The 14,076-nt window shown below is 41.5% G+C and overlaps 1 protein-coding gene across 6 annotated transcripts in view; it reads right to left on the reverse strand.

The window, feature by feature from the left end:
- The window catches only part of Ebf1 (EBF transcription factor 1), a 408,859-nt gene that overhangs the window by 27,251 nt on the left and 367,532 nt on the right, over positions 1 to 14,076 (reverse strand). For all 6 annotated transcript variants that reach the window (XM_008821654.3, XM_029557945.1, XM_008821652.3 and 3 more), the window contains one exon: positions 7,998 to 8,086. In XM_008821654.3, the coding sequence (XP_008819876.1) occupies positions 7,998 to 8,086 (89 nt within the window). The remainder of the gene's footprint in view (positions 1 to 7,997; positions 8,087 to 14,076) is intronic.

Below are 14,076 nucleotides of genomic sequence, written 5' to 3' on the forward strand. Positions count from 1 at the left end.
TTGTTAAATAAGTCATGTTCTTTAAAAGTCCAGTGCCTGAAGACTGATGGTTCAGTATGTTTTATACCTATGTTTCATGCCGTGTTACTTGGGGCTGAAAATGGTGAATGAGGTTTCTGCTCCTGTGGGTTTCACTGTTGAAGAGGATCCCAAGTGGTGAGAAGAGAACAAGTTTGTCCCCTGTTCCTCCATCCCTTCTTCCACCAATGAGTAATTCCAAAATGCCCTTATACATGGGGTGAGGGTGAAGTATGTTAAACTAAATCTTCCTCCTCAAGATCTCAGGGCTCAAAAAGCACTGGCAAGAATTCTGGAGCTCAGCTGTTGGAGAACTGTTCTACAAGTCCTCACCACAGTGACTCTGCAGCTAAAGGGAAAGAATTCCATCCAGGGCTTGTCTACACGAGTTTCTAATTCTCGTCGCCACCTTCACCTAGCTCAGCCATTTGTGAGCTAACCTTAGTTGATGCCACCATGTCCCTCCCCTACCCAACTGAGCTTGTGGGATTTGGGGATGCAAAATCTGCCTCTCCTTAAAATTCCATTTTCTTCATTCTAAATGGCAATGATTAAGGGACTCAGGCACTGGCTCTGAGATGCCGTGGGCTTAGCTCAGATCCACACTCAGCTACTCACAAGCAGTGTAAACACATGCTTCTCTAAGCCAGGGCCAGTACCAGCACCTTCAGCAGATCATATGTAGTTAGGGCACATTCAGCAACAGAAAGCAACATATTGATGATAATCCTCACTTATTTTGTTGAGAATATTTCCAAAATGTACACATTCTTGTACTCAACGGTGGTATGATTAAGATGGAATCCTGTCTGTGAAACACAGTAAAGGACCGAAGGGCCAATGACCAGGCAGATGCTAAGATAGGAAGCTGCTTTCTAGCTGCTCAGGCTTTAGCAGAACACTTTCCTCTCTGACCCTGTTTAATCACTTCTGAAAGGGACACAGCATGACAGTAACAAATAGAAGAACAAGTCAGCTTAAATTAAAAACCATCCACAGAAGTGAAAATTATTGTTTTGTGGGGCTCACGTAACTTTTTGGTAAGGCTACAACCTCTTCTTTTGCATATGTGTATGGTGTATGTATGTGTATTCCCAGGGGATGTGTGTGTGCGTGCACATGTGCACCTGTGGAAGACAGAGGTTAATATCAGGTGTCTTTCTCAGTTGCTCTCCACTGTACTGAGGAAAGGTGTCTTGTTTAAACTTTAAGTTGCCAACTGACTCCTCTAGCCAGCCAGTTTGTCCCGAGGGAACCCCCGTCTGTGCCCTCTGAGCCTGGGATTATAGGCGGGCCACTGCGCTTGCCTGATTTTTAAAAAATGGGTGCTAGGAATCTGAAATCAGTCCTGAGGTTTGTGAAGTATAATTCTACCCACTACATCATCTCCACAGCCCTACTGTAACCTCTTTCTCTGGAAAAAGTGTGTGCAGGCATGTATCTGTGTGCATACTGATAATGGGCACGCTCACACACACACACACACACACACGAGTGGGCACTCTATACACAACTGCAGCAGTGCACAGAGATCAGCTGAACTCCCAAGAGAAAAGAAGAACTAGTTCCTAAGCTGCGCACATTATCAAAATGGGGAGATGGAATTTACCTGTGCGTTTTCTGGCAGATGAAAAGGAAGGACAGTAAAGTGCATTCCATAGTTTGTGTTGTTTAAGAGAATGCAGAGACAGATTGTTTCCTGGAACCAAACTCAAGAGTAATATTTGTTCCCTAAGAGTTGGACATACCCTAAGATTTGCCTTTGTTTCCATGTCTTTGTTTGCGTAGGGTCACTGGAGCCCGCAGATGCAATGCTAATAGAGTTTCCTTAAATTAGAAAAGTAAATACACAAATAAAGGATGAGAGAGAAAAAGCGGAGAGAGTCACAGGGTAGAAGACGAAGACAAGGGCTTTTTCTTTATCCTTCACTGAAATCCTTAGTCATCCCCTTTTCCTGCTAGGAGACAATGTGGCTATGCAAAAATTTCTTATTGTATTTTCACGGATGCAACTGTGGGTTTTGAATTACTGATAGTCTTTGCATAAAGACTAAAACAATAAAAGCATAATTAGAATACATTGTATACAGCCAACTCTGGCTTTATTTTGCCCCAGCTCTGTATTTATGATAAATCGCTAAACATGAATGCTCTTTAGGGAGGGTGATTTTTGGTCTCATCTCTCCACTGAGCAAAAACAGTGTCTGTGACTGAAATCTGAGTTTCAATTTTGCAAGCGTACAGTTGAACAGAATAATCTTTGGCACAATGCAGTGCACAACTGAGCCACTAAATGGCTGATTTACTAAATTATTATTAGATGAGCCCTTGCTGTTCCAAACGAAAGTGCAGTCACTGTCTTCCTTCATGGTGTGTTCAAATTGTTCTGTGTTTAAATATTCAGCATGAGGCTAATGGGAACTGATGAACTGAAACTATAAACATTCACTTTCGATACAGACAGAGCGACAGAGAGGCAGCAGATCATGTGGCCCACAGAGGTGGAAATGATTTACACTTAAGGATGTTGCTGACTACTTCCATTACTTTAAGGTACTCTTAATTAGCTTACCATTTGAAATGACTAATTCCTGTGTTCAACTTCATGGATACTGAGATTTTTCCAATGTCAGTGAAGGATAGGATCCCGTGGGGATCTGCCATCTCGAAGATTCCAAACCTACAGTTGCATCCATGGCCAGCTCTGCAGCTCCAGCAGAGCATTGTGTCTGCCCAAGGAAGTGTTCAGATTCACCCAAAGGGTCGACAATCCGTGCTTTCTGCAGTCCATCCCTCTATATTCTACCCTCCTGGCAACCCACATTTTATTTCCTGGTCCCATAGACACCCACAGGCTCACCAGCTTCTTTACTGACACCTGCTGGAATCAATCACCACCACCCTAGCATCTTTGGACAAATAGAAGTCCGCCTCTCTCACGTCCCCTTTGAGGCCAGTTATAGGCAAGCACTTAAAATACTGTGATCACTTACAGTAGATTAGAATTTTTTATTGGCGCTGTGTTGCCATAACAACATGAAGACAGCAGATGACTTAAGCTAGGCTTGCAAAGCAAAAGGCTGCTCATCTGGCAGTTAAAATGAATACAGTTCATTTCACAAGTTTCCCATATGGACTCTTAGTGTATGGTAATGAGGGGACCATATGGTGAGAGAAAACACAGGGAGAACAATTGGGTTCCACTGACTATGAGGGAAGTGGGACAGACAGCCGAGTGAGAGATTCTGCTGTGCTCTCCGGGTTCGAGGTCTGGCCGAGGTTGGTTTCGGATGGTTATTTTCCATAGGGGTTGTGAGTTTCTTAATCCATTCCTTAATATGTCAGCTGTGTGAAATGACAAACATCTTGCAAATTTTGCAATATCATCCATCACAGACTGTCAGCAGTGTTTGCAAATCTGACTTGCAAGATCTTTTAAATGTGTTATTCTTAAAAGGCAACACTACTAAGTTTTTAGACAAAGTGCAGGAAAATTTAAGCACTTCTGACAAGCAGAAACATTAACAGTAATCATTTTAAAAACACTCGCATCTTTTGCCTGCATGTTTAGCTGTAAATAATGCTAGAATGTATAAAAGCTTTAAAGTAAAAATGTAATAAATACTTTTTATTATGTTTCATAAGGGATGAAAAATGCTCAGAGCCATGTATATGGGCTGTCTATCCATGCAAATGTATAGAGATAAATGGCACCCGCTCTCCTTCCTACTAACCAGATTGCGAACCTGGGAAGACAGCTTGAGAGATACTGTACAGTCAAGTCTACACTGTCCATGCTTCATAAAAGATGAACATAAATGCATTAGTTAGACACGGTGAGCTAAATTAGAAGGTCAGGCAGGGCTGGGAGGGCTGAAAAAAAAATCACACAACCAATGAGTGTAATTACTCTTTTTTAAGTCTATTAAGTGGTGTTGTTCTATCAAGGCTCAGGGGTCCAGGACATGAAGAACAAGATAAAGTAATGTGTATTTATTACTCCCACAGGATCAATTTACCAGATATTTTCAGCTCCATAAAGCAAAATACACAAATGTGGCCTTTGTTGCTTTTCTCAAACTGCTTGATTTTCTCTAAAAGAAATACTGGTTCTTGGAGTCAAACCCTGTTTGCCTGGTAGAGGGGGAATGAAAAGAAGCTAAGAATCTAGGCAGGGTGGGAGGCAGATGCCACTGAGGAAGTAGAGACAGAAACTCATCACTTCCATGAAGAATTATTTGGGTGGCCAGATCTGAAGGAAAAGTCGGGACTCGCCTTAGAAGACACAGGAGGCTTTGGAAGCCAGGACCCAGAGTTCAAGTCCTCGCTTTCTCACTTGGGAGCTCTGATGTCACAGCAGGTCACCAGACCCCCAGGGGCTCAAACTCAATTCCTCCTCTGTGGGATGTGAGATGCATACCATGCAGAATTTAGTGTCCCAATGAACTGTAGTCTCTTCCTTTGACTGGAACGCCCCTTTGTGTGCATTATCTCCTTAGATCCCAGCAGAGCTGTGAAGCAGCTGTTTCACTGAGGAGAAATCTGAGGCTTCAGTGTTGCATGAACCAAGTCCTGGCTCTCTTCCTCCAAACTCCTCCTGTGCCTGGCTTGAGAGGCCAGTCACCTGGCCTCTCTGCTCTGAAGCAGGCTTGATCAAATAGCACAAGACCAGCAATAGGTATGAAACAAACCCAATCCTGGTGTTCCACAATACACAGCCAATGTGTGGAACACCAGCTAGGCTCAAGGCCTGCTCTTGCTGTCTGTGGGCTGAAGCTCACGGGCTGCTCAGGAAGATAAGCATCAAACTAAAGAGGAGTGGCGATGGCGCCACTGGCTTCAAAGCTGAGAGAGAGCTCCTTGCTCAGTAGTTCCGGATCTCATCACTATAGCCATTGGCATCTCAGCTTCTGATTGACCAGAGTCCTCATTGCCCTCACCTCTCCATCATGAACAGTCAGTCCCGATCCCCAAAGCACAGGCTTCTCTTGTAGGATCCAGAAGACTTAAGGACTTTACACTGCCCTTTACTGTGTGTGTATGAAAGAAGGAACCTCCCAAACACAGAGGGTTAGCACAATTGCACGATCTGAAATCTGTGGGGACAGCAACTATAGTAAATGGTGACTTTCGGAGACAAAATAATTTACAGAGAAAGAATCTGCTTGCTCCTGTTTCCCTGTTTGGAGAATGGGGGGGAGATGTCTGCTTTTCTAACTTCTTTTGCAAGAGAGGTTCCAGTAAAACAAAGCATGTCCAAGTTCTTTGAAAAAGCACAAGCCTCTATACAAAGGCATATTATTATGGAAAGCTGTCTGCTTGGTCTTTGGAGCAGTTTCATTTGACAGAGTATGTGGGTGGTTGTATGAATCTAGCTTTGTCTATTCACAAACACATGGGTTTAATAAAGTGGAGTTTGTTTTTTAAGGTGTGTGGTCCGCAGCTCACTGAAACACTCCTGTTTGACAAACACTGCCCATGATTCTGAGAAAGGCGGAGCCCATTTTTGTCATCCTAACAATAGACAGTGGGAGGACAAATCTCCCCAGTCCACAGGAATACCTTGTGCTGGCTCCATCCGCCACTTCCTGACCCTGCCCTTGAACTCTTGCTCCACCTTAACATTCAGAGCCAAGAGGACAGCCACTCTGCTCTGAGTCACAGGGAGAGCTTCCTGGAGTGGGCTCCAGCCAGTCCTCCCTTCCAGCCTCTCAACTATGCAAAGTACAGTGTTTCCTTACACACACACACACACCCATTGTGTCCTTGATTTGCTCCTCCCAAACCCTGGAAGAAAGCGCTGAGCGGTTCAACCTTAGGCCCCCAGGGACAAAGTGACACGTGCCTGGGCTATTTGTCCAACATTTCTGAACATAATGTGCAATTGTGAAGATGTTTTTTTAAAGTAAGTACACAAGACTCAACCCCCAAATATTATTCATTTGTCTCCTATCCTTACGAAGAAACCACAATGCTGCCCAGCTACCTTAGACCACAACCAGACTTGTCTCCTGTTTTCAACCATATATAATTCTATAAAATTAGCATTATTATCCCCATTTTGTAGATGAAGAAACTGAGGATAAAGCACACATTCAGTTGATGGGATGATGATTTCCTGCACTGCAAAAAAATAGTCACAGCTACCTTCTGAGTAGCTGAGTCACTGATTAGACAACGCAAGAGATATCACCACTACCACTTGTCAGGTTAAGGAAACTGAGTCAAAGAAAGGGAAAGAAGATTTTAGACAGAGGTCACATGGTTAGCAGGTGACTGAGAGAGTACACAGTTGCACTTTTCTAATCTGGGCCCCCAGTCTCTGCTCTCAACCCTTCCGGGGGACCCTGAAGGAGAAATGCTAAATGAAAATCTATGAAGTGGAGTCACTCTCCAGATGGGAAGGACAGGAAGAAGGCGGTATTGGGCTGTGCTTGGTTGTACCACTAGGACAGCTACGGCCCTGCCCTCTACATGGACACACATCATGTCTATCCTTGTCCTTTAAGGTTTCCAGTGCGTCCCACAGGATTCATGGCAGCTTCATTCTTGCTAGACAGAGAATCAAAATCTCAGTGTCCCCACAGAACACCTATGACATGGAAGATGGCTGCTCACTAAGACAGGATGGAGGGAAGGAAGCAAAGATGTGACGGTGATGGCACATCACATTATTCCTTCCTCAGATGAAGTATTTGCCAGAACTTTCTACCAAAATGAATAGTACTTCACTAGAAGTCAGGCTGTTCTGAGAAACTGGAAGTTGTGTCCCTGGGGGTCGTGTCACAAGCCATCCTTCTTTAGTGGTATCCTGCCTACTCACATGTTCCTTACATGTGGGCATGGGTTCAAGAGGCAGCAGCATTGTGGACAGGACATGTTCTGAGAAGTGATTCAGTCTACACGTGCATGCAGGGAAGATTTTGGCCTGAGGAGGTCCCTGGGCTAGGAAGGATGCCGGCTTTGTTTCTGTGAGTATTTAATGGATATACGCAGACCTAGAAATGACACACCTGCAGACTGACGGTGGCAGGAAAAAGATCTCTCATCCACTCGTTTAAAGTGATGGTTTTTCCTGTGTCATAAATGAAATTTCGTTCTGTTGTCAATAAATGGTGAAGTATAGCCTGACTGATTCTAAAGTTGTCTCTGCTGAGACCTCGTGAAACTCTGCTGCATTTTTAAGTGCATATTGTATTTTCAGTTGTGTCTGCCATTCCCTCCCACACAAACTCCTAGTCTTTTGGATATAGAGATGGAACTATGCCCCGCTCTCACAAGACACATACAAATTGAGTCACCAAGGGGAAATTGCCTATGTTTTGCACGGATAGCAACAATATACTCATCTGATATAGATTGCTATCTTGAATTTTTGTTTGACATCTGACCTTAATTTCTCAAATAGTTAAGGTGCCTGAGGAGGAAGGGGTTGTCTTACCTGTGTCATCTCCAGTTCTACCCTGCTATTTTCTTTTGAGCTGTTTCTACCAGATATACCAGTACATTTCTTTTTAAGGTCTTTCTACTCTCACCAGAGATAACTACAGCTTTTAGGTAGGTAAAATTTGGCATTCTTTTTCATCTTCAGAATCAATATGAGATATTGATTGATTATCCCAGACTCTAGAGCCAACACTGGATAGATCTGAATCTCAGTTCAGCAATGTACATGCTGTGTGATCTTGGGCAAATTATCTGGTCTCTCGAGATTTCATTCTTTTCTACCCTAAAATACAAGTGAGAATAGTGCCAACTTCAGAGGGTTATACAGGGAGTAGTAAAATGACATTGTGTATATTAAAACAGGCATGGCGGTGCTCAAATTGCTCACTATCTTTGCATGACTTAGAGTACCAAACACAAATGCATCAACAGAAGTGGGTTATGTATGGACTAATTTTCTCTTTGACAGAGTATTTTTTTAGTCTCAAATGCAAGTTTCTAGAAACTGTGTCTCAAAGAGGAGGTTCCCTTACCTTTGGCAAGCGCTCGGGGTCCCCAGGGTGCCGGGGAATGACCTTCTGTAATCGCTGGAAACCGTAGTCGATGGTGGGTTCGTTGAGGGCTGCAATGAAGAAATCACACAGGACATTTTTCAGAAATAAAGACTGGTTTGCAACACAAATGTTGTAGAAATAATTTGGGGGCTATTTGGCATCTAATTGGCCCTTTTGAGTTCTAGCAGACATCTTTTCCACCATCCACTGCTACTTACCACGGAGGGAGGAGTAGAAGGAACATTGAAAGCAAGCAGGTTTTAGAACATAGCTCCTCAGGCCAAATTCTACATTCCTAGCATGATCTTACATGGAGAGTAACAGGATTATTTGCTGTGAAGTTTTGGGATTCACATCATTTCAGAAAGTCGGGCCAAAAGTCAAGGGCTTATTTTCAGGTATCTACACATTCTAAACAGCAGAAGACCATAAATGTATCTGTAAAATCTCTAGTGGGCCTCATGAGATCCAATATTTCAGCATCTTCTATGCAAGCAAGGTGGTGGAAGTCAAAGGGGAGTGAGAAGTACATCTAACCCTTGATAGAATCTGCAGAGGTAGGTATTGTACATATCCTTCGTTCAGAGCCTTCCCATCTGAAATAACAGACCTACTCAGAGCAGCTGAGTCCTAAGAAGGATTCTCTAAAAGACTCCAGAGAGCCAACTGTAATAACATTTGAAGACAGTGGGCCTCGTTGTGGACTACTAAAGACATACTCTTAAGTTAGGCCAAAGAGGAAGTGAAGTCCATACTCTCATTGTCAGAATTCCTCTCTAGAGTAGAAAATATGTTGAGCCTGTCTCACTGGGAAAGTAGGAGAGATGGCAGTCTTCTTTCTACCTGCAGTCCCAGTATCGTGAGTGATGAGTCGTTTTTACAATTCCTTTTCTTTTCTATTTTAACCAAAGTATTCAACTGCATATTTTCTCCCTTACTGAATAAAACGAGTCTTTGTAGTTCTAACATTTAACTATACATTAAAAAAAAAACAAGGTGCCACATGCTTTACTTAAAATGCATTTCCATTAACCTAAATTTTAAAAGTAAGATTCTTACTACTACTAACTTTAAAAAACTGTATTAAATTCAAATAGGTCCCAAGGCTAATGGAAGCAATTTGTATACCAACCCAAACTGACTGGCCCGCTTTTCAAAATACAGGTATGATAATCTCGTGGTTTTAAAAGGACATTTAAATTGGAAGACTGTGAATTTAGAACACAATTATATCAATAGAACCCTTTAACTTGTCAACTTGTAAATCTAAAAGGCTATCAATCATTGCCAGAGAGGAAATAAACCTTAAAATTCTTTGATTGACACTGCGTACTTTTTATGTAAGAAAAGAAGGGGGGCTGCATAACGTGGCCAGAAATCCATTTACAAAAGTACATTGTTTTACATAGGGAGTAAAAAGCCAGTAACTACACCTCCAAAAGACATAAATCAGAGTAAGTACTTTTTCTTCACGTGTATATTTTAAATCAGAGTGAACTTCAAGTAACTTTTTATTAAAAAGATTTCCCTCCAATGCAGTGCTTATTGCAGATGTTAATAGAGCTACGTGCTCATTTAGGATAATGTAATCTTTTTGCAAATGCAAGATTTAACCAACTCTCCCTTCCAAACAGTAAACTTTCAACCCATCTCTTGTGAAAATGAACTAAAATTACAGCCAGGTGTAGCGAATCTCTCTACTGGTCTATGAGTTAAGGTACAATATTTATTATTCCTCCCATTTTATGAGTTACTTTCTAAGCCCTTGAGAAGAATTCTTTCTTCAAATTAGACTTGTACAGAAAAAAAAAAATCCATAGAGCTCTTTAAGCAGGGAAGTTGGTACTCATAAAATTTGTGGTATTTAATCAAGAAATGCATTGGAGAGACAGGAGTGAGCTGGGGTTTAAGTTATGCATCATCTCTACTTACCCATCGTGCTAATTGGCAGAAAAATGTTTTGACCATAAGTAGTATCTTTAGACAATTAAGAGAATCACTTCTTTCTCAGAAAACATAATTCAGCATCCTAAAATATCGAATTCTTGCTTTTACCTGTTCCATCTAAGGCACCAAGTTGTTGGCCCACCCCTTCCAGCCTTCCATAATGAATTCCTATTGTGTCTCAAAACCCATAGATGTTAATTGAAAAGCTGATGTATTGGTGGAGGTAGTGGGGTGTGTTCTGGCTGTAAGGGCAACTCACTGCAGAATGACTGACACTTAATATCAGCAATTTAAAAAATCAATTCAAATATCATATGGAACTAATAGCTAAAAATCTGAGGAGTCATTCTGCTGCCACAAAGTGTAATTGAATTAGACATATTAAGCTCATTACACAAAGAAAAATAAACATCTACTCAAAGGAAGTAAACTATGAGAGAGAAGATACTTTAAATATCAAGGTGAATTTCTCCTTTATTTCCTATGCCTTTAGGATTTGCTCTCTGTTCACATTTTAAAGCATGCTGACCCACACTACCTCACTTTGAGTATTATTATAATGGAATCTTCCAGAACTATAGACAATGCTTCCACTAAAGTTATGCAAGACAAGTTCGCTGTCCAATCTCAGAGGAATCTGGGAATTTCTCTAAGAGCAATGACTGGGGGTGGGGGGGGGGGAATGAGTGTGTGAAGGAGGTCACCTGCTAAGGATTGTTAGTTTTAAAAACAGCCATGGTTCCCTGGGAGGAAGAAAGGAACTGAGTATGATGCAGAGGAGAGGGAACACAAGATAGAGTATTACACAGATGAGATTATTATGATGCAAGTATCAAAGTTGATGTCACATGGAAAACATTATTTACTGACATATAATGTGCTACCTTTAAAAGACTACAGGAAGTTGGGCATGATGGTGCACACATTTAATCCCAGCACTAGGGAGGCAGAGGCAGGTGCATCTCTGAGATCCAGGCCAGCCTGGTCTACATAATGAGTTCCAGGTCAGCTGGGGCCCAAAAAAAAACCCTGTCTAAAAAAAAAAAAAAAAAAAAAAAAAAAAAAAAAAAAAACCAAAAAGGCTACAGGGCCATGTATATAATCTGGTTCCTTTTTAATGTATATGTACAGAAAGAATTCTGTGTACAGACTGATGAACATTAGTTATTTCTAAGCCATGATTCCTAAAGTGCTCTTCCTCTCTCCTTTGGGCTGTGCATTCTGGGTTTTATTTTTCCCCACAATGAACATATATTACTTTTATAATCAGTGATAAAGGTTAAGAGCAAGAAATTGTTGCTGAGATAGAATTTGACCTGCTTGTATAAAGTAATGACATAAGAAACTATGCCTTAAAAGGGGTCTGTATACCCTTTAATAACCTTCATAGGTTATTACAGACCATAAGAAAAATAAGTAGTATACTTTTGGCCAGTTGTATAAATATGTGACTATTCATAAACTCTCAGAAAATCAACAGAGAGGGTAATGGGGAAGAATCATAAAGAAGGTATATTTATTTCATCAGCCTGGGTAGCAGGTCCTTAGGGACACACATCTACTCTGCAAGAATGTAATATAAAGTTAATTCTTCAACAAAGTGGCCTCATTGTGCTCAAGTGCAGGGCTCAGGGCACCAGTAGAAATGGGACTAATCAATTTTTTTCCCCTCAAACTTGGGACAATTCCGAGAATCTGGTAAAGAAAGGAAAAAATAAAAAACAACTTAATTGAGCATAATTAACCACAAATAAAGAAGTATGAGCATCTTGGGTTGAAAGAAAAGACCATGAGGATTAAGCTGGAAACTGCGCAAGGCTCAGGATGGCAGAAGTGGCCCTTTCGGCCCTGCTTCCAAACATCTCATCTATACATCTGAGGAGGTTTATAGAGGCTGCCATCCCCAGACCAGGTAAGGACGACAGCAGGATGAAGCAGGTTCACAGGCTTAGAAAAAGGCGTTTTCTCCCAATAGAAATGATTCAATGTTTGAACCCTCTGAATACAACGGGACCAATGTATGCATTTTTCAGTTGCCAAAAGATATGGGTTGCAGGCAGCATTTATTACAGAATCATTTATAATGATGACCACATACATTTATAAGAATTAGCTGTTTTGTGTCACAACATCCTAAGCCCTTAAAAATAAATTCTGCGCAAGGAATGCATTTCACCACTCTGCTGGACTTCTGAGGAAGGGTGATATGACATTTAGAGGGAACATGGAGTTAAATAGTAACTGGCCTATTGGAGAAGCACAATTCAATTTGAGATGCCTTCCACTGACCCCCTTCAAGCTTATTTTCTAGTAGATAGAGAGTTGTGTACAGTGAACTAGGAGAAGTCTAAAACTTTCCTGAAAACATAAGAAAGACAAGGACAAATGTTCTTAACAGAAGCACGAAGATACAGGGCAAATCAGATGGCCAACTGAGACGTCAGGGGGCCCTCCCACCCACAGCTGTGATATGGCTCTGGGAATGGGCCCGGAAGGGAGGGTGCTCTCTACATCCAGTGTTCACATTTCAGCTGCAGAAAGCTACTTCTTTTGGGGGAAAAAAAAAAAAAAAAAAGTTAATTAAATGGTTAAAAATATCAAGGCATTTCATCTGCCTGCATTGGGACTGCTTGCAAATAAATAATGGCTTCGGGTTCCTTCCCAGCCTCCTCAGCTCAAAATCCCCTAAAGGGAACCAGTAACTTTCCATTCCCAACAGTCGTTATGAGGCCTTTCTCCTGGTGGGCGTCACCCCAGGTGCTGCCAAAATAGAAAAGCTTCAGCTACACAAAGCAATTGTAACAGTGTCCAAATGTTCCTGCAGCATGAAATACTATATTCAAAGAGAATGTAGATAAAACAACCAGATTTTATGCACTAATACTAATCAGAAGATTAGCAAATTCAATTTAAAACATCTCATAATGAGTCAATTCTGGCCCAATTTATATGTGCCCCCCCCCTTTTTTTTAAAAAAAAAAAAGGAAGTCTGCTTCATAAATGCATCAAGAAAATTCTCCTTCAGGGTATTTATTTGCAAATTAAAGTCTTACAGTCAAGGTGGTCCATTCTCAGGAAAATTTATTGTTCTCTGTGCAGTTCCCTTTTAAAGAACTCACTCCTCTTCTGTCCTCTTAACTTTTGGAGCAGTAATTCTGGAAACAGTGGCATTGGGGTGGGGGAAAGCTGTGTTCCCAAACACCAGGGAAACGCGCCTAGGTACCACTTCAACAGACTGGCCAGCTTTTATAGCTCAGCGAGCTGTGGTGCTTTAGCATATTTCTGGGGTTTTAATTTCCTTTTTCTAATAGTTGTGTGACATGATGTCATTTTGACTGGATGTAAAAAGAAACACAGATATTAGGAAGGTATTATTTATATTCTATTGCCATTTAATGTCCAAACAAATATGTAGACTCCATGCCAAGTAATAAATAAAAGCTCATAGCTTAGGCAATGATAAAACTAGCACCTGGGCCTCCCAGGTTCCCTAGTGACTGCTCTATATTTGAACTAAAGGAGTAACAGCGGAGCATTTCCCTTCCAGGCAGATCCATTCTGGCAGGAGAGTTATTACAAATGTGTTAGGCAGAGCCTTTTTGTTCTATAACAGCCCCATTTTCCCCCTCAGTCACTAAATTAACAACCAGAGGTAAACAATAAAACAGCAAGTTATCTTTGCAAACCTATCTTTGAGAGTGACTTTAAAATATACAAATGGAAACAACAACAACAACAACAACAACAACAACAACAACAACAACAACCAGAAACCCAAACACAAGCCAGAAACGTGGTAGGTGAAGAAAATGGTTGCATTTCCAGCCATTTGGGTATTTCATTGCCTGTTTAGCTGTTTGGTGCACAAGCAGCATGCCAGGTCAGCTCATCCTTGAGCCAGACACACCTCCTAAGGAGCCTAAAACCAACCCTCTTGCAAGGGAGTTCCTGTTTTCCATAGAAAAGGCTTTAATGGCCTGTTGGCCCTGCCTCAGGAGCCAGGGAGGCGCAGAGGAGTTTCCAGAACAGGTTCAATGGGCCATGGAAGGATGCAACTTCAACAAAAAAAGGTAGCTAGATGTAGACAACATGGGCAGAATTAACCATATGG

Source organism: Nannospalax galili, unplaced genomic scaffold (assembly GCF_000622305.1).
Source record: "Nannospalax galili isolate Female #2095 unplaced genomic scaffold, S.galili_v1.0 scaffold667, whole genome shotgun sequence".
Taxonomy (NCBI): Eukaryota; Metazoa; Chordata; class Mammalia; order Rodentia; family Spalacidae; genus Nannospalax; species Nannospalax galili.